The 27602-nt window shown below is 43.1% G+C and overlaps 1 protein-coding gene across 1 annotated transcript in view; it reads right to left on the reverse strand.

Moving 5' to 3' along the window:
• Positions 1–15001: 15001 nt before the first annotated feature.
• abca2 (ATP-binding cassette, sub-family A (ABC1), member 2) overlaps positions 15002–27602 on the reverse strand; it is a 106721-nt gene continuing 94120 nt past the window's right edge. Inside the window, exons 42-48 of the mRNA XM_085424301.1 lie at positions 23414–23548; positions 22662–22765; positions 22467–22559; positions 19523–19625; positions 17452–17589; positions 17159–17368; positions 15002–16400 (exon numbers count right to left, since the gene is read on the reverse strand). Of these exons, the coding sequence (XP_085280427.1) occupies positions 16365–16400; positions 17159–17368; positions 17452–17589; positions 19523–19625; positions 22467–22559; positions 22662–22765; positions 23414–23548 (819 nt within the window). The 3' untranslated portion in view covers positions 15002–16364. The remainder of the gene's footprint in view (positions 16401–17158; positions 17369–17451; positions 17590–19522; positions 19626–22466; positions 22560–22661; positions 22766–23413; positions 23549–27602) is intronic.

Raw genomic sequence — 27602 nt, forward strand, 5'->3', positions numbered from 1 at the left:
AATGGGGATGTGGCGTACAACACTAGAGGCCAACTCCAAGCCCATAGCACAAGTCACCATCAAGTGCGGGATCTACCAAGGAGATGCTCTGTCCCCACTGCTGTTCTGCATGGGCCTGAACCCCCTCAGTGAGATCATTAACAAGACTGGCTACAGATACTGACTACAGAACGGAGCAGTTGTCAGCCACCTCCTGTACATGGATGACATCAAGCTGTATGCCAAGAGTGAACGAGACATCGATTCACTGATCCACACTACCAGGCTATACAGCAATGACATTGGAATGTCGTTCGGACTGGAGAAGTGTAGTCGGATGGTAACAAAGAGAGGGAAGGTAGTCAGAACTGAGGGGATTGAACTACCAGAAGGCAACATTGCAGACATAGAGGACAGTTACAAGTACTTGGGGATCCCACAGGCGAATGGGAACCATGAAGAGGCCGCTAGAAAAGCTGCAACCACCAAGTACCTGCAGAGGGTCAGGCAAGTCCTGAGGAGTCAGCTGAATGGTAAGAACAAGATCCGGGCCATCAACACGTACGCCCTGCCCGTGATCAGGTACCCTGCTGGGGTAATAGGCTGGCCAAAGGAGGAGATAGAAGCCACTGACATAAAGACAAGAAAGCTCCTTACCATGCATGGAGGGTTTCACCCCAAATCCAGCACCCTGAGGCTGTACGCTAAGCGGAAGGAAGGGGGCCGGGGACTGGTGAGTGTCAGCACCACAGTCCAGGATGAGACAACGAACATCCAAGAATACATTGGGAAGATGGCCCCAACTGACCGAGTGCTCAGTGAATACCTCAGGCAGCAGAAACCCAAGAAAGAGGAGGGAGACGAGGAACCATCATGGAAGGACAGGCCCCTGCACGGTATGTACCACCGGCAGATAGAGGAGGTGGCTGATATCCAGAAATCCTACCAGTGGCTGGACAAAGCTGGACTGAAAGACAGCACAGAGGCACTAATCATGGCAGCACAAGAACAAGCTCTGAGCACAAGATCCATAGAGGCTGGGGTCTATCACACCAGGCAAGACCCCAGGTGCAGGCTGTGTAAAGATGCCCCAGAGACAATCCAGCACATAACAGCAGGGTGCAAGATGCTAGCAGGCAAGGCATACGTGGAACGCCATAACCAAGTGGCCGGCATAGTGTACAGGAACATCTGTGCCGAGTATAACCTGGAAGTCCCGAGGTCAAAATGGGAGATGCCCCCAAGGGTGGTGGAGAATGACCGAGCTAAGATCCTGTGGGACTTCCAGATACAGACGGACAAAATGGTGGTGGCTAACCAACCGGACATAGTGGTGGTAGACAAACAGAAGAAGACGGCCGTAGTGATCGATGTAGCGGTTCCGAATGACAGCAATATCAGGAAGAAGGAACACGAGAAGCTGGAGAAATACCAAGGGCTCAGAGAAGAGCTCGAGAGGATGTGGAGGGTGAAGGTAACGGTGGTCCCCGTGGTAATCGGAGCACTAGGTGCGGTGACTCCCAAGCTAGGCGAGTGGCTCCAGCAGATCCCGGGAACAACATCGGAGATCTCTGTCCAGAAGAGCGCAGTCCTGGGAACAGCTAAGATACTGCGCAGGACCCTCAAGCTCCCAGGCCTCTGGTAGAGGACCCGAGCTTGAAGGATAAACCGCCCGCAGGGGCGTGCTGGGTGTTTTTATATATATATATATATATATGTGTGTGTGTGTGTGTGTGTGTGTGTGTGTGTGTCAGATTACAAAAGAGCAAATTCACTCTTTCTTGCCACAAGAGCTAAATAGTAAAGTCAATATGAACTGGCAGCTACAGCGTTGTGTTAATCCGACTGGATTCAGTTTCCACTTCATGACATCAGTCTTCACAGTCACTTCCACTTCAGCTGATTTAGGTTTGGTATTTCATTTTGCAGTATTTCATTAATCACTGTCCTGTTTACAGTTTTTGTCACTGCACTGTAGTGCTCTAAATGTAATGTATTTCATATATATAATCTTGTGTGTATGTTTGAATAGCACAACAGAACATAAAATTTGGGGTCCCTATTTTATCTGAAATTACAGTATAACTATATTTACCTACTAATACTAAGGTATTTACATTAAAAGAAGGGGATAGAGTTATTTTACCTTATCTAACATCCAGGTGTTTAACAGGAAAGGAGACACAAATTGTAAGGAGTTACTGAGTAAGTACTGCTTAGGTTTGTGCATATTCTCCTTTGTCCCACAGGCCATCAAACTGTTTAACTCCTCTCTGGAGGGGAGAGGGAGGGGAGACAGGAGGACAAAGGAGGGGGGAACAACTAAGCTGTAGTGCCTCTTCACCTCACTGTGCAATACTTTTGTTAACAGTCAACGGTGCAATAGACCTCAATACTTGAAATGTGCAATTCACTTGTATTTTTATTTTTATTCCTATTTATCCCCTTTGTATATTTTATTTATATATGTCTCTGTATTTATATATGTGTGTATATATATATAATATTCTGTAACTCTGTAACTTCTGTCGGTGCTGTGCTTTTTGGAAACCGAATTTCCCAGAGGAACCCACCCGAGGGATTAATAAAGTTTTATCTTATCTTATCTTATTCAATTGTCTTTTTATATGAAATATAAAAATGATACATTGATAGTTCTCATTATTATATCTGAGCCTGTTTTTATTCACCTTTAATGAAAAACAAAGAACATGAAACACTTCTTAACCGGAAAACGAGCTTTAACTACACAGTGCCAAACAAAACAATCCTTTTTCTAGAGTAACTGTAAATGCAGTAATCTTAATTACTGTGTAAGTCATTTTAAGTACTGGGAAGGACACACAGATTATACTGTAAGTAATTTTGTTGATTTATTTTAATTGTCAGTGAGCCCTTCATTTCCGGGCTCAAAGGTAATTGGACAAATTAAATAAATGAAGATAAAATGTTCATTTCCAATCCTTGGTTGAAAAGCCTTTGCTGGTAGTGACAGCGTGAAGTGTTGAGCTCATGGACATCGCCAGATGCTGGTTTCCTCCTTTTTAATGCTCTGCTGGGCCTTTACTGCAGCGGCCTTCAGCTGCTGTTTGTTTGTGGGCCTTTTTTCCAAAGGTCAGTCTCAATGCTCAGCTGAGTTAAGATCAGGTGACTGAGCTGCCCACACAAGAATTTTCCACTTCTCTGCTTTAATAAAGTCCTGGGTTTCTTTGGCTGTGTGTTTTCAGTCATTGTCCATCTGCATTATGAAACTCTGCAGTCTGACTGCATTTAGCTGGATGTGAGCAGACAGTCTGTCTCTGAGCACTCGGCTGCTTCTGTCCTGTGTCACATCATCAATAAACACTAGTTTCACGATGACACCAATGTTCCCTCTAATGTTTCATGTGTCTGAGCGAACACACAAACTCATTGAGTGGCCCCTTGGACTGTGGTCACGCCAGCATCGAATCCATCCAAGTCACATGGTTTATTAAAATAATCAAATTACAGCATTTACATGTATGTTAGACTGTGGCGGACCACCAGGTGGCTCCACTCACACCCAAGTTGAAGGGAAGTGCTGGGGTGGAGATTTTGGCGCTTACTGTATGTGAAGTTCTACAGAGCAGTGGCGGAGCGGGGGGGGGGGGTGGCTTACTGGGCTTAAGCCCGGGTTGTTTTGTCAGAAGCCCGGGGTCTTTTGGAGTGTAATTTTTTCATAGTTAGATGCCTGGCTGACAACTGTATAAAACAAAAAGTGCACACAATATTTGAAGCACATAGTGCACACTGTGGGAATTTACGACTGTGCGTGAATCCCCCCTGATATTGGTATGATCCGAGCTCAGGCACTGAGCGAGGGGGCGGGGCAGCTGCTGCCTGCGAGTGCGCCGTTGGAGAAACGCAGCCAGGCAGACAGAGGAGAGCTTAAGTTCGACCAGGTACCAAAGCAAATCATTCGTACTGTACAAATAATGTAAATATGACGGTGAATCACGAAAGATTGATATCAAACTGATCACTTGACCAATATTACGTTACTCGCTCTTCAAGTGAATCAACAAATGGCGAAATGAAAAGCCGAACAACAACAAAGCTGTTTCTTTAGAGAGTCTCAGCTTACATGTGTTTATTTCATATTTTCAGTTGTTTCCCTCCACGGCTAAATAAATCGGTTTCAGTAATGCACTGATATACAAGAATGGACATAAGGGGCTTCTTTCAAAGAAAAACTCAGGTAGATGTTATTTTATATATTATGCTTTGTATGTTGTTCAGTATAAAATAAATAAATATTGAAATATCTTTTGAATTAGTTAAATGTCAGAATAAAGAGAGACAGAGCTTCTATTTTTTATCACTTTCATCAAATTTAGGAGTACATATACACTAAGTTTATTGTTAATTAATAAGAAACTCCAGACGATTCCATCCTGAGCTGAAGAAGCTTCTGATAGGTTAGTAGAGTCCATGTGAGTAAACTGGTGGCACAGCTGTGGATGCATATAAGGCAAAACACAGAGCCTGTTTCTGTGACATGGGAACATCAAGAGATGTCAACAAAACACCAGGAAGAGAACTGTGGAGCTCCATAAGTGTGGCTCAGTTTGAATACAATTTGGTGCCATTTACAATTAAGAAATACAGACAGTTTCTCTCTTTACTCTTAAAGTTAACAAATGTGTTTTTATATTTATCAACCTAAAAAAATAAACATTTAGTCTAATTTGATGTTACAATTAAAAAAGTGTTTGTGTGTAAATATCTGGTTTCAACTGTATATTTGATGATTGTCAGCACAAAGAGGGAGAGAGGAACACACAGAGAGAGGTGAAACAAGAGCAGGTGAGACTCACATGTTAGTCACATGGTTGTTTACCAGAAGTATCACCGTATCACAGGTCCTCATGTATCTCGTACCTAGTGTTTCTTTTTAGGTTTACTATTTTTCAAATTCTATATTTATTAAGTTCTGCAGGCTTGTTTGCACAACAAGGATAAATAATTATATAAACTTTTCTCAATCTAAATATTGGACTTTGGTAGAATTAAAAAATAAGTGTAGTGCAGGTCTATGATGATTTTTAGTGCTGCTATCATCTAGTTCTGATTCTGGTTCTGTCTTGGTTAAGTCCCAAGTAGTCCTGATTTTGAACTGTTGTAGTCCTGTTTTAATTCCGGATCAGTTCTGGGTCTGGTTGAATTGGGGTTTAGTCCCTGTGTCTTGATACAGCCCTGATTTTGTTCTGCCTTGCTGCTTAATTAAAAACCTAGCTTAAGGTGTCCTGTATATGTGATATATTTTTTTCCTATATGAAGTCATTCTTTTTTGAACAAAACTCAAAACAGAGCCAATTAATCTTTCAGTCACTTCTACCTATTCTACCTATTCTAAAAAAAAAAAAAATCCCACATGCATACTACCCTTTAGGGCTAAGCCCCAGGTGTTTCAAATGTCTGGCTCCACCTCTGCTACAGAGTCAGTTAATAAAGTTGGAGTGAGACATTGAGACCTCTCCTGTCGTTATTACATACCTCCACATTGGTGACCCCCACATTGGTGGCCTGGAAGCATCGGCTGCTGCCGGACTTCCACCTCCGCTGATGGCTGCGTTTGCTGTAGCGCTTAAATTGCCGGATTTTTGGCTTCACGACCCTCCTTTATGGTTCGTGCACGTAGAAGCTCAGTTTGCTCTTCGTGGAGTTTCAGCCGACGATACTAAATACCAGAGGTGGGACCAAGTCATTGTTTTGCAAGTCTCAAGTATTTATCCTCAAGTCACAAGTCAAGTCTCAAGTAATGTCAGGCAAGTCAGAGTCAAGTCTCAAGTCACTGGTGTAACAGTCCGAGTAAAGTCACAAGTCTGAAACTTTGAATTTCAAGTCCTTTCAAGTCTTTAAAAAAAAAAAAAAAAAGCATGTTGCAGTTATATGCTAAATGTAAATGTTAGACCAGCGGTCCCCAACCCCCGGGCCTCGGACCGGTACCGGTCCGTGAGTCGTTTGGTGCCGGGCCGCGAGAGTTGAGGCTCAGGTGTGAAATGTCTGGTTTTCAGGGTTTTTATCGGTTGTCAGCGTTATTTTGTTATCGTTTTTATCGTTTACTCTGGTTTCCTGGGTCTTTCACGTGTGTTATGAATAAATTTTCTTTTTTTCGGTACCGGTACTAGTTTTATTTTGTTGTATTTATCCGCGACACCTTAAAGGCCGGTCCGTGAAAATATTGTCGGGCATAAACCGGTCGTGGCGCAAAAAAGGTTGGAGACCGCTGTGTTAGACCATGTAATTTTTAAATCTGTGTTTTTCTCAACACATAACGAAATAGTGAACTTAGAAAATATACACAAATTGTGAAATTGCACCTCTATAAAATGCAGCTCAATTAAACCTAGCTCCAAGAATAATTTTCACCGACAGTTCTGAGATAAGCTGCATGTTATTCTTGGATGCGGTTGTAGGACCGGCTTTAAAATCGCATGACAAAAATATCATACACATTAAAAAAAAAACTGTATCTCCAATGGAGCCTGGACAACATTTGCTAGTTAGATGAAGTCAGCTATCTCATCGTAGCAAAAGAGAAGCCCCGCCTACTGTTCTTTATGCAACTTCAACTGTCGGACAAAGTTGGAAGTTGTTCCATATCTTTCTGTGATTCTCTTCTTACATGTTTTGCATGTTGCATTTCGGTTTTTTGTTGACTACTTAATAATTTATGTACCTGAAAAAAATAACTCTTTGCAGCATTTTTGAGCGTTTTTTTTCTTTTAATAAAAACATCTGGTTAATTTGATTGGCTGTGCTACAGCTCAGGCACACATATGTACGGAGTGTGGTTTGAATAAATGAATGAATGAATTGAATTAATGGTGCACACTTTCTATATAATATGCGTGTTAACTTTTATATTTGGGTGAAATATCAAGTCTCTTCAAGTAAACCGGTTCAAGTCCAATTCAAGTCCCAGGTCATTGGTGTAAAAGTCCAAGTCAAGTCACAAGTCTTAGAACATCTAAAGTCATAAAATTAATGACTCGAGTCTGACTCGAGTCCAAGTCATGTGACTTGAATCTACACCTCTGCTAAATACCACCATGTGGTGACCTCACTTGACCCGCTGTCAACCCGCTGCGTGATGACTCTTCTCCGGGACCCCCCAGCCCAGGCAAGTACACCGCCCTCAAGGCGCTGCTGCGGCGTTACTCCCTCTCTGATGCTGAGCGGGCCGAGAAACTCCTTTCCCTCGCGGGCCTGGGCGACGGCACCACTCTCGAGCTCATGGAGAGCATGCTGTCCTTACTGGCCACGGATGACGGAGGATTCCTCTTCACCTACCTCTTTCTCCGACAGCTGCCGGCTCCAGTGCGCGCTGGCCTTACCAACTCCCCGCTATTGGCCACGAAGGATTACCGCTCCCTTGCGGAAGAGGCGGATCACATCCTCCTGGCTACCAGGAGTTTCGGCGTCCAGGCGATTGTCCCGGACTTATTGGTGGGTAACTGGTGCGTAGAGAACAGTCCAACCCTGCCAGGAAATATGTGCTGGGGAAGGAATGGTATTAAGACACTTTTTATACTTTTTATAGGTAACGAACAATTTCAGAAAAAGAACTGAGGGGCGTACAGGAAAAAGTTGAGTCCAAGTTGTGTAAATGGACATGGTTGCTACCCCAGCTGTCATATAGGGGTAGGGCTCTGATTGCCAATAATCTGGTTGCCTCGTCCCTGTGGCACAAGCTTGTGGGGTTGGTTCCACCTGCTGGGCTGTTCAGCGTCTCATTGTGGATTTTTTCTGGTCCAGGCAGCATTGGCTTAAGGCATCTGTACTGTTTCTTGCCGTGTCAGAGGGAGGTCAAGGACTTGTGGATATCATGGCCAAGACCACTGCGTTCAGATTACAAACTGCTCAGAAGCTGCTTTATGGAAGTAGTTACTGTTGGCTGCCCTTGGCTCGGCTGCTTCCCCAGAAAGCTGGATATCCTGGACTGGATAAGCATCTGTTTTTGCTTAAAACAGCAGAGCTTGATATGATGGGTTTAACACCTTTTTATCATTCAGTGTTGGATGCTTGGAAAACGCTGAAGATTTTCCGTGATCCTGACCCTAGACCTGGCTGGGGATTTTTGAAGAACCATTGTTTCACAATGACTTTTTGTTTGCTGTCATCACCTACAATAAGGACCAAGTTCATTCAAGCTGGGATTGTGAAACTGGGTCACCTCGCAAAACTATCGATAGAAAGGATATGTGACCTTACTAACATCAAGTCCACCAGAATCTTAAAGAGGATCCTGGAAGACGTCTGGGAGTCCTTACCTGTGTCACTGAAACTATTTGCTGAAAATTGCAATCTAGCTGACCAGTGGTATAATGGGTACGAGTACGTATTTCCAGTACTTTCAGCTGCGCCAGCTTTTGATGGATGGCATGAGGAGAATGGACTGGTGTCGGGTGTTCTCAGTTCATGTGGGAAGAAGCACCTGTATCAGAGTTGTGCCAAGGTGCTGAACTTGTGCTCGGGGGGTCAGGGAGTCGAGGTGGACACAGGTTTTTGGTTCAGACCTTGCCCCGAAGGGCAGATGGAGGGTCCTGTATAAGCCACCTGTTGAGAAACAGGTTGGTGACCTCCAGTGGAGGATTATACATGGATTTATAGCTACGAACAGACACACAGCTAGACCCGACTACTAGGGGTGGATGTCTATTTTGTGAACAACAGGAGTCGCTGTCACTTGTTTTTGTCCTGTGTGAGGTTAAAAAGCCTGTTTAGTTTATTGCAGGAATGGGTGGAAGCCCTGGGTGAGCGTTTTTCTATGGCAGTTTTTGTTTTTAGTCTTAAGTACAGAGCTTTGAAAAAGAAGACTCATGTCTTAATCAATTTCCTTCTTGGTATGGCAAAGTTCGCAATTTGGAAAACGAGGAAACATTTAATGCTTGGACAGGGTTGGACTGATGCAGCACTTAGTTTTAAGGGCTTAGTTGCATCGAGATTGAAAGTGGATGCTTTTTATCGTGTTGTAATCTACAGATGTTTACAGATTTGTGGTGTATTAGAGATGTTTTATGTTCATTGAGGGAGGATGGTGCACTTGTTTTGCATTTTTAGAGTGATATTATTATTCAGTGTATTTGTTTTGATAACTACACGTGGATCTAAGTGTGTGTGGTTTTTGGGTGGTGTTTTTGTGATGCTTCCTTTGACTTTGTGAGCGTTTTGTTTGTATTATTGAATTGTGATATGAATAAATGTGTTTGTTAAAGGTCAAACGTCTTTCTTTCTTTCTCAGGATGTACCAACCTGTAGAGTTCGCTACTCTAATATTTGTGGAGCAGGGAAATTATTTTACTGCTATTGTTAAATAATCATCATTATTACCATTGCATTAATAATATAATCTGGAGTTTATATTGCATTCAGGGGTTGAACAGTGTGTGTCTTTCAGAAAGGCTAAAAGTCACAGGCTGACAGGAAACAGGCTTGCAGAGAGTTTGCAGAAGCAGGAAGTTATTTTGAGCAGCAGGCTAAGACGAGGCTTTAACAATGTAACAGATAGCTTTAAGAAGGCCTTAAGATGTTATGCATACAGTTATTATGTTGACCTTGTATTTCAGGTGCAGTTATGACTATTTTATACACAATGCATATCTGTGCTTATTAAAGAGTTGGAGCTCGGTCAATTAATTGGGGATTGGAAGCTTTGTTCGGCGCGATGTCCGGACAATCTATTGTGCAAGTGACTTGGAGCCATAGAAGGAATTGCAATACATGCTTACAAAACACTTATATCAGGTCATTTTATATTAAGGTTTTAGTAGAAGTTCTTGGTTAAAACATTTATTTAGTAGAAGACATACATATAGTCTCAGTGAGCCTCTGGTCTGGTGAAAGGTCAGAAGTGCAACAGGTGAATTGAGAAAGAGCATTTGAGGGCGAGACACAGACAGTTAGTAGGTGAAGAGGTGACACAAAGAGCATGTGAGGTCAACACACACACACACATGAGTTAGATTTATTTAGAGGAGAGATTTGTTGTCTCGGCAAGAAAGAGGAACAATTCACTTTAAGACAAGAACGGAAAGTACCAGCCATGAAAATAGAAGATGATTTTCTGGGTGAAAAGCCATTGTGGTGTTGATCTGATCTATGTATAAAATGTATCTGTGACGCATGAAGGGGCGTCAGTAAATCAAACCCTGATGCTATAAAATATCTGTTCATGCTTTGATTAAGTTGAAGACTACTTGCTGTCGGCGTACAGAGTGTTCTTCCCACACGTGTGTAGTCATTAAAAATCATTGTTTGACCAAGAGCTTCTGGACCAAGGGTGGTTTGTACTCTCCCTCCTCAATTTTGAACCTTAACATTTGGGGGCTCGTCCGGTGGTTGAGGAGGGAGAATTGGAGGTGTAGATGGAGAAATTTGGTCTTAGGTGGTCTGACGGGCAGACATGAATTCCAGTGGTCGAAGTGAGTGGGCATAAGCCGGCTTATCCAAAAGGTAAGGCACTACCTGTTGAATTATTTCCAAAGTGTGCCAAATTGGATATGATAAAATTTAAGTCTACTCACTGAAGTTACTGGTGGATGTCTGTTTTGATTTTGATGAAAAATCTCATGAGTTGAAGCAGTTAGAGTTCTGCTAAGAAGAAATGAAAGCAGTTAAAGTCTGCGAGAGCAGTTAGAGTCTGCCAGGAAAAGTTTAAATACTGGGTTGAAGTCCCAAAGAAATTGAGTTAGAGTCTCAAGTAGTTAAATACTGGGTTGAAGTCCCAAAGAAATTGAGTTAGAGTCTCAAGTAGTTTGGTAGGAAATTTGGTCATTTTGTGGGTTAAAGTCCCGGTTGGTCATTAGGTCAGACCTTGGTTGGTCATTTTGTGGGTTAGAGTCCCCATTGTCCATCAGGGTAGATCTGCCTCAGTCATACACTTGTGTTGGGTGTTGATTGTTGTTTCAAAGCATTATAAATTATTCTAGAACGGCAGTTCGAGTCTGCTAGGAAGCGCAGTGCTCAGAGGTAACGCTTGCCAATGCCAAGGACGCTTAGGCATTGTCCTCGAAGAGGGATAGTCAGTTGGTCACTGTGGAGCTTGGGGCACTCCAGAATAACTAGGAGTTAGAGTCTCCTTACCGTTTGGAACGGTAGTCTGCGCTTTTTTGGACAGGAGAAGTTGGACTTCGGGCGTGTAACTTTAACTTAAAACTTCGGGGTAAGCCTTGGCTGTGAAACGCCAAAAATAGAGCTTCAGGCAAAGTTTGGGTTGGTTGACGCTTTTAAATTGAGTTAGGGATTTTAGAGATGAGGCCAGAAACAGTAGAGTCTGATACTGGTTAATTGGTCGCAAAAAACTCAGGGAGTTTATCCGCTGGGCGGTTATTTTAAATTTGTCTAAATTGTGTAGGCGCTAAAGCTGACAGATCTGACAGTGGTTGTAAATATAAGATGTCTTTGTAATATAAAATAAGAGATCTCTGTGTGAAAGGAGTCTGAGGCAATGCTGGAGCTATTTTTAGACGGTGTGTGTGTGAGTGAAAATGCAAATGAGTAAGCAGTGAACTGTTTAAACCACAGTTGGTTTTACAAATACTGCTGCAAACATTGTAGAGTGTGTGTTTAAGATGCCATTTATGTTTACTAGAGGGTTATAAATAAAGTTTTGAGTTGCCGTAGTGGATGTATAGTAATTGACTGAGTTTGGATGCAGATATATAAATATATTGAGTGCACTGTATATACTTAAGACTAACACATTACTTTCAGTAGTAACTTTTCTCCAGCATTAGTTGCTGGTGTGGTTTATTTTTTCAATTTCTTGTGTGTGCGGTGAGAATTAATGGAGGTTTCAATTTTTCGTTTGTTTGTTTTTGACTTGCTCTTTCTGATTATGACAAGCATGTCTAAAATACTCTTAGGAAAGTGTGTTTTGAGTTATATTCCTCAACTCTAGTCACAGTTTAAGTGTGTGAATGCGGTGACTAGAAGGTTTTGAATGATGAATAAAGGTGAGAGGTATTTCTTTGGTGATGTCAAGTAGGATGTTTTAAAGTTTGAAAGTGTTTTTAATTTGAGAGAGGCATGAGTGATGTTATAAGAGTTTGAGTTTCTTTTTCTTTCAGTTCAAGAACGCATAAGTACATACACTTGGTACACCCGTTTACTCTTTTACTTTATTAAAACAGACGGTGTATTTGAGTTTGAATTTCAGTAATTGTATGTTGATATGGTAATTTAGTTTTATGTTAGGGGAAGGAGATGTCCATCTCTGCGTCTTGCAGGATTGAAAGTGAAAGTTGAAGGTTGTGATGTGAATGCTGTGAGTACTCGATTTGAATGATTCTGTGTGAGGTGTACAAAATATTAAATAATAATAACACTATGAAAGTTGATAGTAGAGTGAGTGCAAGGCGGTGTGTGAACAGAGGAAGTCTGAGAGAGAAGTGTGTGCGTAGGCAAAATGCAGAGTGTGTGCGTGAAATAAGGGAGTATTGTTTTTACATCAAGGTTTAGTAGAACTAAAGTAGAACGTCACAAACAAACAAAAGAAGGTAAAATGAAGAGAGAAAATAACTGACAATTACATTAATGAATAGAAAACACACATACACAAAGTGCCATATGTGAAATTATTCTAGGAAGGAATCAGAAGTGAGATAGTTTAATATAAGATGCAATGAAGGAAGCAGCTTATACTCCTTTAATTTCCAGAGCCAGTGTGTTCCCTCCCCTGCCCACTTGGGCCCCGTATCAGGCGAGTATGGAAGGCTGGATAGCCCATGACGGGTAAGATCCCACCTCGAAACCCTGGGACAACCTAAGGCAGGCACAGTCACGATTACTTGGCCTCACTCAGTCCCTGTGAGCTCAGACTCACTGGTGAGATGAAGTGAAGAAGACGGGACCTTAAGGGTAAAGCCGCTGGGCTGAGGCAGAGGGGGTAAGTGGCAAGTGGAGCCCTAATTTCTGGCTGAGGAGCAGGAATGCTGTTAATAAGGTGGGGAACACAGGTGACACTGATAAACATAACGAGACAGGGCAGGAGTGAACACAACATTACGCATACTGACGAGAGACTGTCAAAGTAAAACAGGAAATACACAAGAGACGCAGGGAGACCGAGGGGAAACAACACAGACGAACCAGCAACTACCATAACAGAAGACACAACTTAAATACACCCAGAGAACACAGGGAGATTACACACAGAGTCCATAAACACACATGACAGTATTGATTCCAGGCAAAAGGCCTCAAATTGATTTAGCTTTTAACTGAACTTAAAGAAGGACCAAAGAGGAAGGAAAGCATATATTTTGGTTAAGTCTGATAAACTAGAATTAGAAGGTATTGTTAAATTAAAAGGAGCCAAATGAAACAAAAAGGCTATACCAAAAACAGGTTATAACATAGGAAATGTGAGGTTTTAAAATGAAGTTAGTGTTAACACACAGGAGTTGTTTCAAGGCAGCATTTAGCTATGATGAAATGTATACAGGAGTAATTGCTTATATGCTTAAACTTAATTGATTAAAGTGGTTGTTTTTCTTTTGGAGCTTTTAGTAGAATAGGCGGTTCTAATGATTTTTTGTTAAAAAGGTGACTTAAGATTAGAGTAGAGGAACTTGCGTACAGAGTTGTCTTCCCACACGTGTGTATTCATTAAAAATCATTGTTTGACCAAGAGCTTCTGGACCAAGGGTGGTTTGTACTCTCCCTCCTCAATTTTGAACCTTAACATATTGCAGCAGTTTCTTGGATGCATTTCCTCTGTTTTGGCAGTTTACGGATGGCTTGTTCCACCTGCTCCCTTGACTGCGTGTTGTCTGTTCACAGTAAAATCTTCCACATGCAAGCACCACACCTCATGATGTGCTGTGCAGGAGACAGGAATAGGACGCAAACGCAGGACTCACAACACAAAGGGGTGAACTAAAGGAGGCAGTAAAACATCTGGACGTTAGATAAGGTTAAACGACTCGATTCCCTTATTTGAAGGTAAATACCTTAGTATTAGTAGGTAAATATAGTTATGCTGGAATTACAAATAATTAAAGCGTACTTAGGGCCTTAGTCTCATGCCAAAATAGGAACCCCACATTTTGTTGTGTTTTGTTGTGCTATTTAAACATATTATAAGGTGTCATGTTTAAAGTATTAGTTCTTTTCAAGTTACTAATCAGGATACCACTTTTGTTGCTTTTCATTAAAAAAAGCAAAGACCTAAAAACGGAGAGCAGTGAATAATGCAATAACTGAATGCTGCCATTCATTTATTGCATTATTCACTCCTGGACTGTGTGAAAGCTGCGCCACAGCTGAATGCTGACACTGTAAAGGACAGAGTGAGGGAGACAGACACCAACAGATTACCCACGTGGTAGCCTCCGTCTCAGTCCGTGTAATCGCCTAATTAATTCTCACTATTAAAACAATAATAGCAAATTTACATTTCATAGTACAGAGTTAATAAAAACATATTGTTCTCTTCTCTCTCTGCTGTCTTCTCCCAGTGGAGCCCAGCTCATCATATTTATATCAATATTCAAAATGTTCAACCAAAAAAAGGTATAACCCCAGATGTGTGAGGATGCTTTGTTACAGGCAGCACAAGAGTAAGAAAGAAAAAGTGAATTAAATAAAAGAATAAATAAGTCCAATAATGTGCAAAAGGCCAAAACTAGAAGAATGCGACTGGCCTGCACCGCGTTCGATGAACTAGAATGAAATATGATGTCATCAAACGACTAAAAGGATGTTTGATGACATCATATTTCATCAAAATATGGATGCATGACAAGGAACATGCAAACGCGGTGTAGCTTTCACACAGTCCCGGAGTGAAGACTTTAGAAAAGTCCAAGAAAAGATGACTTGTGTCTTGAAGAAGCTCAAAATATTTGACTCCATTGGGCACGTGACTCGTTTTTATAATCGGAGCGAGAGGTCCACAGCAGCAGAGCTGCAGATGTGTGGGACGAAGCTCACTGTTGCAACAAACACAAAGCATAAGAAGAGCCTCTGTTCAGTGTAAGTTACAGTTCAGAAACAGTCGTTTAATCAGACACACGCTTCAACGGCGTTATTAAAGGTTAAGTTCACATATGAATCTGATGTTTACATCCCAAAACATACAGTTTAGATTTATTTTAAACTATGAATGCTCAAAACTCCAGTGGCTGTAGGTGACATACAGTTGTTAAAGTCCATGACAGACTTGCTTTTATCCGTCAAGCTCACAATCTCAGACATGAAAGATGACAGTTACTCTTTTTTAATGATAACATCTGCAACAGGGAAAAAAGCCCACCAGTACCAGAGTAATAACCAAACCAGGACTGCAGCTAGCTGTGAAAGAAGAAGCAACACAGGAGTTGTTGATGACAGGACAACTCAGTTATCACGAAACATGAGATCAGTTTAAAGAACATATCAACACGGTCAGTGAGAGAGCCATATTTTTGTAATGTGCTGATTCCAGAAGCCATGAAAAAATTACAAGTTCATCTGCAAATCATAAAACATGGAGCGTACCCACGTATTACTGCAAATGTGATCTGAAGGTCCCTGTTAGTGTCACAGTGATAGGAGTGCAGTTGTTGTCAGGAATTCAAATCCACCGTTCAGGCTGTTACAATGCTGCTCATGTTCACTGCAGGTGGAGTTATTGTTCTTATTATACACAGTGCCCCATTTACAGAGGATCTTCTCACCAGAATGCACAACATAATAACATGTTACAATAATATTCATAAAAATAATAAGAATATAAATAAAAATACTAATATGTAAAACAGAAAAGAAAGCGACCACGTGTACAGTGTCAGAACAAACGAGAGGAGGAGGCATCACCATGACAACACCCGTGTACATTCACCTGGTAACATCAAAGAAGGCAAGAAGGCCTCCTGCTCCCCCACAGGTCCACGCACGCCCCCTTACAGGGTGCACCCCCCCCCCCCCCCCCCACGCAGAAAAAAGAAAGAAAAAGATTTAAACAAACGAACCAACACAGCAGTTTGTAGCTGCCTTCAAAATAAATCTTACCACAGAAAAACAGGGTGTATTATCATCATCACAGCATGCTCTCAAGGCAGGTCTACAGAGTAACAAGGACCCTTTGTGATTAGGGGGTGATTCCAGTCAGCTCAGAGACACCAGTGGAATCAAAGACTTGGTTTTTAACATTTCATAAAGGGTTCAAATTCACACACTCAAAGTATAATGTTGCCGTCCTAGTGCAGAGTCCATCTGAAGCCTGAAATACTGAACCTCAGGTGCTGTGTTCAGAGAGTTTTGGTCCTCTTCAGGGTCGCGGTGCCATACTCTCAGGAACGCATAGCTCAGACCAGTGGGATCAGGGGTCCCCCCTCTGCCCTCCCCTCTGCTCTCTGATGTGAAAGTAGCTCATTTTAACAGAGGGTGTCTGTATTGAAAGAGAGCTGCACCTGCCAAACACACACAAATATACACACCAGAAAATCACTACACGTGCTAACACGTAGTGGTGATGTCTTTGTCAGGGAGCGTGCATAAGAAAATCCAGTGTTTGTTTGAGAACAGTGTGAGAAAGTTCTTGGTTCAGACCTGCAGCTCATCTGCAGAGTCTGCACATACTACCTGTTGTTCCACAGTCTGAAGTCTGACAGACTAACCACCTGTTCAGGGTGCAATCCTGTTCTGTTACCTGATGATAGATGGGCTGAGACCCTGTGTGAACACTTACATTTATGTAACACTGTCAGCGTTAGATGGTTCGCTCCTTTAGAGGCCACTGCTGCATTGAAAACAGGCTGAATGTGTTTAAATCATTAGCTTTTACATGTGTAGAGGAAACCATGCTGGTTAAGCACATTTGTTTACTCTGCTGGTGAAAAGCTACTCCAGTGTTAACTCTTCACTGTTGTCTCCTGAGGTTTGTGCTGTGGTGATGAGGGTCATTGAGTACCTGTCCTTCTACAGTAGTAGCAGTGTTTCCATTGCTTGCTGCAAGCTACACTGATGCTACAACATCTCGTGGTAACACTACAGTATGTCCTAGCCCAAGTTCTGGGTGATGTCTCTTCCACACACTATAGCTCTGTTTGTCTCATGTTACTGACCTTCCAGACACAGATGTGGGGCCTGCTGCACCTTCACCTGTGTACCCCTCCCTCTGAACTTCAATGAACAGAGAAACAGAAAACTCTAGGCAGGATCTGCTCACCCGTTCCTCTTCGAAGCTAATGAGACCTTCATCATCATCGCTCTCCAGCTCTTCTGGCGCCTCACTGATCAGAGCGTTGAGTTCTGTGTTGGCCGTTCGAGACTTTAGAAGGCTGAAGATGCGCTGCAGGGGGGACTTTCCACTGCCCAGTGGCGACACATCCTGCTGCTCAAGGTTATCGCTTTGTTTCTTGGCAAAGTTAACAAACACCTGGATGGAAAAAGAGATCCTGTACTTTATTTTTTATTTAAGATATTCCTTTTTGAAGTCTTGGATGAAACTGAGTCACTCACATTATCCAGAGTAGTCTGACTGACAGAGTAGTCCTCAATACCCAGCACCTCCACCACCTGCTCCATCTTACTAAAGACCTGAGCCAGGGACATGCGCTCAGACTTCAGCTGGTACTGCACCTTGGTGTGGTGACGCTCCTGCAAATATGATAACACGGTTTACAGTTTACCACATTTTTCAGCTGTGGTATTGTAACTGTGGCCAGTGACTCCAATTATAGGGATATGGACCAGCTCTTGATCCTGTGGGTATCACCTATTAGGTTAGTAATTAGTAGCTAACTCAAGCTGGTGTTGAGGATACTGGCCTAGCTTTAACTGCCTACGACCGGATGCCTGCCCTGTTTCACCTGAATGTAGGGCTGCCACAAACGATTATTTTGATAGTCGACTAGTCACTGATTATTTTTGCGATTAGTCGACTAATCAAATCCATTGGACGTAAAACTACAGCTTATTGCACCAGCAGCATCTGCTCTCATATAACTATCATTAGCTTACAGCTTTAAGTGTTTACGGTCTGTGCTAACTAAAAATAAAGACAAGATGATAGTTTATTAAATTTTAATGAAATTTGCAGATTGTTTCGGTGGAGTTTAATGAACTCCTTGCTATCTAAAATATAACAGGACACCGGAGTAAATTCTCCAGCATCTCACACTTCTGATAATCAGCTGTCTGCTTGACGTTTATTCAGCTGTGTAAAAACTATAACTTTAATCTCAGCCAAACCGATTTACTCAGGAACAAATAAAATACTAAAAAAAGCCAAACAACAACATTTTGAAGTTATCTAAGTGACTCATATATCATGTTTAACCTGAGTAGTGAAAGACGCGATTTGCCGGGAGTCCGGTGTTCTCACGGCTCTAGTGAGCCTAGCCCCCGGCTCGCTAACGAGCTAGTGGGTAACAGACGTCTCCGAAAACGTCGGAGCGCTTTTGAAAATATGCGGTGTCTTGATAAACTGAGCAGATATTTGAGGTTTACACAGCTACATTCTCGCCTGAAAATATGTTAAACGTTTATTTTGTGACCCAGAAAGAATAATAAGAGTAACATTAAAACTAACTAGCTGCCGCCATTGTTGGAAACTGAGCTGGGCCGCGCTATGAATTCTGGGACGCTGCTTCTTCTTCTTCGGGGTTTAACGGCAGCTGGCATCCTTGTACATGCAGTGCTGCCATCTTCTGTTTCAGTCCGTTATTACACTCTTAAATCCTGCTACTTATTCCTGCGTCTTTTGTGATCTTACAAAGCTTCAAACAACGCGTCGACTATTAAATCAGTCGTCGACGTAATCGTGGCAGCCCTACCTGAATGCTACATGGACTGATTCTTATATAAAGAGTACAGAGTACTCACAGCGCTCTATACAACATGCCACATCCACACAAGCACTTTCTTCTATGCTTTAAGTGCTTACTATCTAACATTCACACACATTCATACTCGGATGGATGCATCGGTGAGCAACTTGGGGTTAGTATCTTGCTGAAGGCATGCAGACTGGGGCAGCCAGGGACTGAACCACCAACCTTCTGATCATGTACACCCTGAGCTACAGCCAGCCAAAGATGCACCCCACTAGAACCTAAAGTTAGGGACAGTCAACAGCTGTACCAGTTGTAGGAGGCTCCTTGCACTTGTTGAATGGACAGGTAAGTACTGAATGTCCACATCGTCAGACTTTATGTGCAGAGGTTTTATTACAGTGATATAGCACAGGCAAAGTAGCTTAATGAAACAATACAGATCTTCTAATTAAACCACACAAAACTTTACATTCTTGAATCGATTCTATGGCGATGCTAAAGATCTACCACCAGTTTTGGTATATAACCACACTCTTCAGGTAATATTTGCTCTTTATTATATTTATTAAACCGTGGTATTATTTTCTCTCTGATGAGGATCTTTAGATCTACAATATAAAGCAGCTGTTGGGGTGAATTTACACTATATCATGAAAACACAACTGAACTGATAGTGAGGTTTAGTCTGGTGCTACGTCTGTCAGGTTGGTGCTCTGTGGGTAAAATGACGACACTGGAGAGTTGCTGTAACGTACCTTCAGCAGAGCCTCGGGGAAGTTTCTGTTGAAAAACCGAACCACCTCTTTGACGCTGGAGCTGCTCTTTGTCCTCACTGTGATCATGTAGCCATCTCCAAACCTATAACATGTTAAGAGAAGCATGACTGTGCCAAGTCAGGACATAATGGTACAATCATAAAGTTCTCCAACTCTGCCCCTTTAAAAAAAGCACCCCAACATATGTTATATGAGTACTGAGCGAGCCAGAACTGTAAACTTTTTTCTAATTCGGATTTTTTTAATATACCTTTGTCTTTTTTAACCTCATGAACGTGGGCAGCACTGTGCTGTGGTGATTAGCGCTGTTGCCTCACAGCAAGAACTGTTCTCCCAGTGTTTGCTGGGTACTGGGTACTCTGGCTTCCTCCCACAGTCCAAACACATGCAGTTAGTGGGGACCAGCTTAATGGGGAATCCCAAATTGCTCATGCGTGTGAATGGTGGTCTGTCAGACAGACTGGCGACCTGTCTGGGGTGCACCCTGGCTCTCACCCTTTGACAGCTGGCACATCTGTAGTCAACTATGAGACCTGAGTCTGTGAAGGTTCTCAGTCATCCAGGTCATCGTAGTCAAAGGAGCGACCATCTTTGAACAGAGGCGGGGTTTACGACACCAACTCTCTGCCATCTATAATCCAGTTTTGAGATCCCTTCCCAGACGCCTTAACGCCCACTCACATCCTGGGCCATCTGACCTCAGGAATTCGCATGATAAGGTGGGGCCAGGTTTCACAATGAACACACCCGAAACTCTGGCTGATTGGGACCCACGCCCAGTTTCACACCTTGGCTCAGGTGATTAGAGGATCATCAGGGGTCCTTTTGTCCCTCTGTGGGGGGAAACTCCCACTAGGTTTATATCTGGGACTCTCCACCATTTGACCTTAGAACTGAAGAAGCTTCTCGGATGAGAGGTGAAACGTCTTCAAGCAACTTAAAGAAGTCCAGACGCTTTTCTTTGCAAGCTCCTTTGACTACGATGACCTGAGGTTAAGGGTGGTCTTTTGCGGTTGCCTGTGGGATCCCCTGGAAAATACCCAATTAAGCTTCAGTTTCTATGGGAGTATGCATGATGAAGCAGAGCTGCTTCTAAATGTGGACAAATGTAAAGATTTTCTGTCCTTGCATCCTCTGATAGCTAAAGAAATGATGGCAGCTGTGTGCAATGTCCTGGACAGAACAGACTGCAGGATCTGGTGCAGCTGCCACATAAACCTCGTCTGATTTTAAGGACTGCCTGTTTTTCCATGGACTGTGAGGATGAACTAGTGGAGACAGGGCATGAGTGCAGGATGAGGAGGAAAGCTTATATGTACTGTTCATTATACCAAAGGTAGAAACCTGATATTGATGACCTCACAGTACTCAAGCTGATTTTAAAATGATAAGTCAGAGCTGTGGATGAGCATGGTCAGGTTGTAAAAACAGCTGGAAAAAGATGAGATCACAGGAGAACAGTGTCTCACCTCAGATTTACTCCACCTCATCCCAAACCACCACAAACATCAGGTGAAAATACTCCTCCCTCACATCCAGCGTTACATCTCCTTCTACTGTCCAAGATCAGCTGTTCCACAGCCCAGGAGAAATTACTGTCCTCTTGTGGCAGTTGAAAGTCTCCATAACTGTGAAACATTAGACTGGAAATGCTGTTGTGGGTACTGGTTCGACATATACTCCCCAGCTGACAAACTCACCTCATGTACTTGTCTAACAGACCACTGAGCTAGCTGCTGGGCTGGATGGAGACAGAAATGACTCTTTAGAGTAAAAGCTGGCATGTGCCTGTGGTGGTGCTTGTTTCAAAGACAATGGCATTTCCTGCTCTACTGAGTTTAGATTTCATATTATTCACTGGTATGCAGCTGGATGTTTCAGAAGGAAAGTATTGGTTTGATGATGATGATAAGATAAGACACTTCAGGAGTGGGGGGTGTGGTGGGGTGGGTGACCAGAGTACTGCTTTCTTTCAGCAGACACTCCTCGTGTCTCCACGTCAGAATGTGCCACCATCATCTGTGCTCTACAGGGCCCCTCACAGAAGCTTACAATAGAGGTGGAAGGCAGAGCAGAAAACCAGAAAGTCACACCCTGAATCAGAAAATCACTGATACAGGAGATATAACATCAATCCCACCATGTCATCAAAACAGGGCTTTATCTATCTATCTCAAGCTTCCCTACAAGACCATGTGCCAGCCACAATCCTTCCCCTGGACATCTGGGAAGACACCAAACCTACTGACGATTGCAGAAATGGTCTGCTGGCTAAAACCGAGCTGGGATGTTCAGGAGAATGTGCAAAACTGTAATGTGTTCTATTGTACAAACTTCAAAACCAGCAACCAGCAGGCAAACACCAACAAACGATGGTCCAAAGGCTGCTAGGGATGTATGTGATGGGTCCATCCCCCAAGAAGATCAACCAAAGTGTCTTTGTTGACACCACTCCAGGTAAGTAGGATGATTCTCTTTAAGAAAGTAACATCAGAAGCTCTGACACAGTGGCCCCTATCTGATCCATTGTCCTCCTGGAAGTCATGAAACCCAGTTTGTCTCCTCACTCTTGCAGACAGAGTCCCAAACATGGACAAATGAACACATCCTCGGAGCAGTGCTGTGGAAAGAGTAAACTGCACCTTAAAAAAGAGACTCTTACACTGAAACCAGACATAAACAGTGGGACAAATCCATGACTCCCAGTTTGCCCTAAATCCAGCTCTTCAGGTGTCCTCTGGTTTCTCCTGCAGAGCTGAATCTTTAACGACGACGACTCTTGGATGTGTTGCTGCACCCTCGAGATGTCACACATCAAACCTCTGGATGTGCCAAATCTCAGTGCTGCAGGTCCTGAGTAACCGTGTCTTCAGAAACCTGGACTATATAACTATGAGTAACTATGATTAAAGAAGGTCCTGACCTGTTCTTTAGGTGCTGGATGCTCCCCAGGCATTTAAACCTGCCATTCACCATAATGCCCAGTCTGGTACACAAGGCCTCACACTCCTCCATGCTGCAGATGTAGTGAAAACACTTTGGTGAAACATTTGTAACACAGATGGTATAACAGGAGGTGTTCCAGAGGAACATGCATGTCATTACTAAGCTTTATAACCTGTGTGACGTCAGCACTACAGAGCGTCCGGTCTTGATTATGTCCAGGATTAAATTCCAGAGGAACCTGCGGGCTTTCGGGTCCATCCCAGTGGTGGGCTCATCCTAAACACAAGCAAACACAACAATGTTTAAAACAGCGACAGACTCTGGATGGACTCTGAACCTTACTGCCTGGGACGTTGATAGGCTGGCATGTGTGATGTAGAAATGTTGGACAACTTTGGACTTTTTTACTATTTGACCAACTGGATGTGGGGTTGATGCTGTCTCCACAGGCTGTTCAGGGACACTCACTGCAGTCTTTAAGTAAAACTGGTTGCATATTTTCTGTATCCATGTTACACTTAATCATTAAAAATGATCACATATTACGATGTTTATATCAAAAGATTACTGTGTTGCACACAGACATTAAAATATAATCCAAGGTATGAGTAGAACTCGCAGAGTAACTAACTTATATAATACTATCACTACTTTTGTAATACTTTGTATACATGTATGCAATACTATCAAGTTTTAATAAAAATATTTATGAATGATCACTCAGATTACTGATTAGCCCCATAGTCACACATTCACATCGTCCTTCATTTTATGCTTTTAAGCACTTCTATCGGCTCCATTTCAATGTTAAACATGCTTCCAAAAATGAACTAAAGCTTCAAACAGAATGTGAAGAAACCGGCGGATTGACCCTCTGATCTTTGTTACGCTGCCCCGAGCACAGAGAGCATCTATTCTTCTTACCAGGAAGATGAGTGATGGGTACCCGATGAGAGCAATGGCAGTGGAGAGCTTGCGTTTGTTTCCTCCACTGTAAGTGCCCGCTGGTTTGTCTGCATACTTGGACAGCTCCAGCTTTTCCAATGCCCACTGCACCACCTGCAGGGGGTAAAGAGTAATGTGAGCTGTTGAAATTCTGCTGTTCAGGCGATGAAGGAGACAACGGTAGGATATCCCCCCTTAATGTGGAACTGCATAACATTTGCTGAATTGTTCCAATATTTGATCCTCAGTTTGTATTCTCTGTCCTACATGTTGGGTCTGACTCTGACCGTAAGTATGGGTCTTTTACTAAATAACTGCGCAATCAGCAAAAGTTCTTGTAGGTTAACATGTCTGCATGTTTTGCTGGCTGTGTTAAGTGGATAATTACAAGACACCACAAAGTTACAAGCTACACAGAGTCCTGTGGAGTCTGATAAAAAAAATAACACAATTAAAATAACTAACTGTTGTATAAAACAGCAGTTATAAAGGTTATTGGGAAATAAAGGTCAGAGGAAGAAGATTACTGCATAAGACTAAACTTCAGCTCTTTTTCTTTGTAATTACTTCACAAAAAACGGTGATAAAACACGCTTCACAGAGTGAGCAAGTTTATCATGCACAGGATATTCTCTTCATTATCTTACTGCACAAAGTCCAACAACTGCCGTCACAATGTGAAGTCGTTTTTAGCTCAATGAGTCAACTCAGGTTTCACCTGCTCGAAAAATGAACCGGAAACTCAGTCATCACAAAAAGTTGCAATTAAGTTTTATCAGTTTAGATGGACCTCACCTGCTGCAGACACACGACTACAGGAGGGGGTCGGGGCTTTGTGAATTCGGTGGCTGTCAGGAGCTGAGGCTCTGACGGTAGGCTGGCCAGTTAGCAAACATGACCGTTTAACATCACCTCTTTGGCAGGACAAGAGCCTGAGGTCGAGGGTCTCTGAATGATTCAGTAGAGAATTGGGGTTTAACCTAGTGGAGGAAAGAGATATTTCCCCTTCATGTCAGGGATTGCATCCTGACTGGTGTCTGTGATTATAGTTCAGCTTACTGAGCCTTCATGTTCTTGGTTTTTGTTTTCTCCATGGGCAGGAAACAAAAACAACATGTAATAGTGGCTCTAGCAGATTTACATTTAGCCAGACTGATGGTCAAACCAGTTCAGGTGTCTTCATTTGCTCTACATGCTCCTCCCAGGTTTCACTGTAAACACCTACGTCGTCTAAATAAACTGCACTGCTTTATAATCCTGACACAACTGTATTCATTAATGCTTGAAAAGAAGCTGCTGCATTTCAAAGACCAAATGGCATGACAGCATATAAATACAGACCTGAAGGACAGAACAAATGTATTTGGCTCTCTGAGACGGAGGAACCTGTCGACGCCCTTTCTAAAGGTCAAACTTGCTCACAAAGTTTGTCGTGGCTACCTGGTCAATACAATCTTTCATTCTGGGAAGAGGATATGCACCTGGCTGTGTGACGCCATTAATTTAGCAAAAGTCAGTGCAAGACCTAAATTTGAAATCTGACTTCTACATCAGCAAACACAGAGATGAACAAGCAGAGGAAGAAGGCAACACCATTTTACCATTTACCTCAGATTCTAATATCTGTCGCTTATCAGGAGATGACCGGTAAAAATGCTGTTTAATAGGCTGAGTATCATCAATATCATGGTCCACTAAATGACCACAAGATGGTGTACCTGAGAACAGAGACAGATAAGACTCTATAATGTTCCCAAAAAGTTTATTCTGTTCATCTGGATGCAGCGTTTCCAGTGCATGTAACTGTCTGTTGTCAATCAGTTGTTCGGGTTTATCTTCATCCAAATGTACAAGTTGCCCAGAGCTTCCCACCAATTTTTTTAAGATGATGTTGCAGCATCCTATCTTCCAATACTCCTCCTTCCTCTCAAGCACCACCGAAGATGAGGTAGAGGCCGCAGTCTTGTGAAAGAGGCGTCTTGGTGCTGAAGGTAAGGCTTTACCAAACATCCCTGTATCACCGCACATTAACATTTAAACAGCACAAAGAGATGCTGAGACGCTGTAGAAACAAAGTCTGCTCACCATCCGACCAACCACGTGAATCTACAAGCTTCTCAAACATACAAAAGAATATATCTGGGTCCAAATCCAGAACTCGAGCACCACACTGAGTGTGTTAGCGTGCAACCTACGAGCAACACGCTGGTAAGGGGCCACAACCAACCTATATTAAATTTTAGGAGGTGCGGAGCAAACTTCTCCCCGAGTTACACACTGGGCTCTTTTTGCAGGCTGGAGAGGAACCCTCACTGACCACCAGATTACTGAACCAAATCAAGGTCCCACCCAGCATGTAAACTGAGCAACACGCCAGTAAGGACCACAGGTTACAGAAGACTCTAAGGCTGCAAACGTGTGACTCCATGAGCAACCCACCGGGCTCTCTTTATAAGCTAGAGAGAAACTCTGACTCACCTGACCCACCAACGTCAACGCCTTTCTAAAAGGAGAGTCATACGCTGTACATGTAATATGTAACATATATGTAACATATGTGAAAGAGAACTGGATTAGTACAAACCTTAATTTCAACCTTAAGTTGTACAATGATACACAACCAGATAGCAGGTATGTAACTAGCTCTGATTTCTGTCTCTGCTCAAGTACAAACAAACGAAGCGATAAGTTCTGTAACATCAAAAGAACCTGTTTATTAATCTCAATGGAAACAGGAAGCATAATATCAGCTGTTGTTGCTGTTGCACGCCTCACTTATCTTGCTCAAAGTAACATTAGAACCCTTCAGGCTTAATATATTGGATTTCTAAAGTGGGGCCGCCACATCTCCCTGCGACTAGTTGTGACTGGGTGGTGGCCGAGAGGTGACAGGTGGTGCCAGGGCTCAATGCCAATGCCTAGCCCCGCTGTACCACCTGGTTGTGAATCAGGGGGCAGGAGAGGATGCTGAACATGGCACAGTGATCCCAAAAGCATGGTGTGGCATAGTGTGGGTAAGCTGGGAGAGTATGACAGTGGCCCTGCTGTATGAGAGCTTCAATTCAGACCATCGGCAGAGATCTGACAGCATTTCGAGGGAGGCTGGAGGCAGGCCACTCTCTCCGGTAAGTCCAAAGGTGGAGGTCTCTGCTTCTACATCAATAGTGGCTGGTGCACAGATGTGACAGTGATTGCTCAGCACTGCTCTCCCTCTCTGGAATATCTTTTTATCCACTGCAAACCGTTTTATTCTCCGGGGGAGTTCGCTTCATTCATCCTGGCCGCTGTTTACATCCCGCCAGACGCAGATGCGCAGGCAGCTCAGTGCGCACTCGCGGAGCAGATTCTCCACACGGAGCGGACATTCCCGGACTCTCTCATCATTGCTCTTGGGGACTTTAACAAAGCCAATCTGAGCCATGAGCTTCCGAAATATAAGCAGTATATTAAATGCCCAACCAGAGAGGAGAGGACATTGGACCACTGTTACAGCACGATCAGCGGGGCCTATCGCGCGGTGCCCCGCGCTTCACTCGGACTTTCTGACCACGTCATGATCCACCTAATCCCCGCGTACAGACAGAGGCTGAAGCTCTCCAAACCTGTCGTGAGGACTAAAAAACTGTGGAGCAACGAGGCTGTGGAGGAGCTTCGCACGTGTTTGGAGACCACAGACTGGGACACATTGAAGGCTGCTTCTAACAGCTTGGACGAGTTTACGGACACTGTCACCTCCTATATCCACTTCTGTGAGGACAGCATTGTGCCATCACGCACCAGGGTGAGTTATAACAATGACAAACCCTGGTTTACTCCTAAACTCAAAAAGCTGTGGCTGGAAAAGAGAAAGGCGTTCAGAAGCGGAGACAGGGACTGCTACAGAGAGGCCAAGTACAGGTTCACTAAAGAAGTGGACATTGCTAAACATCAGCACTCTGAGAAGATGCAGCAGCAGATCTCAGAGAATGACTCGGCCTCTGTGTGGAAAGGTTTTAGGAATATCACAAACTACAAGCCTAAAACCCCCCACTCCACTGATGACTTGCTCTTAGCCAACACCCTTAACGACTTCTACTGCCGTTTTGACGAGCCATCAGGCAGCCTTCACACCTCCAACGGCCCCAACAATAGAGGCACTTTGGACACTCATTCCCCCACCTCTCCCCCC

The sequence above is a fragment of the Rhamphochromis longiceps genome, linkage group LG12 (assembly GCF_057381845.1).
Source record: "Rhamphochromis longiceps isolate RC_006_pf linkage group LG12, R_longiceps_female_GT1.1, whole genome shotgun sequence".
NCBI lineage: Eukaryota > Metazoa > Chordata > Actinopteri > Cichliformes > Cichlidae > Rhamphochromis > Rhamphochromis longiceps.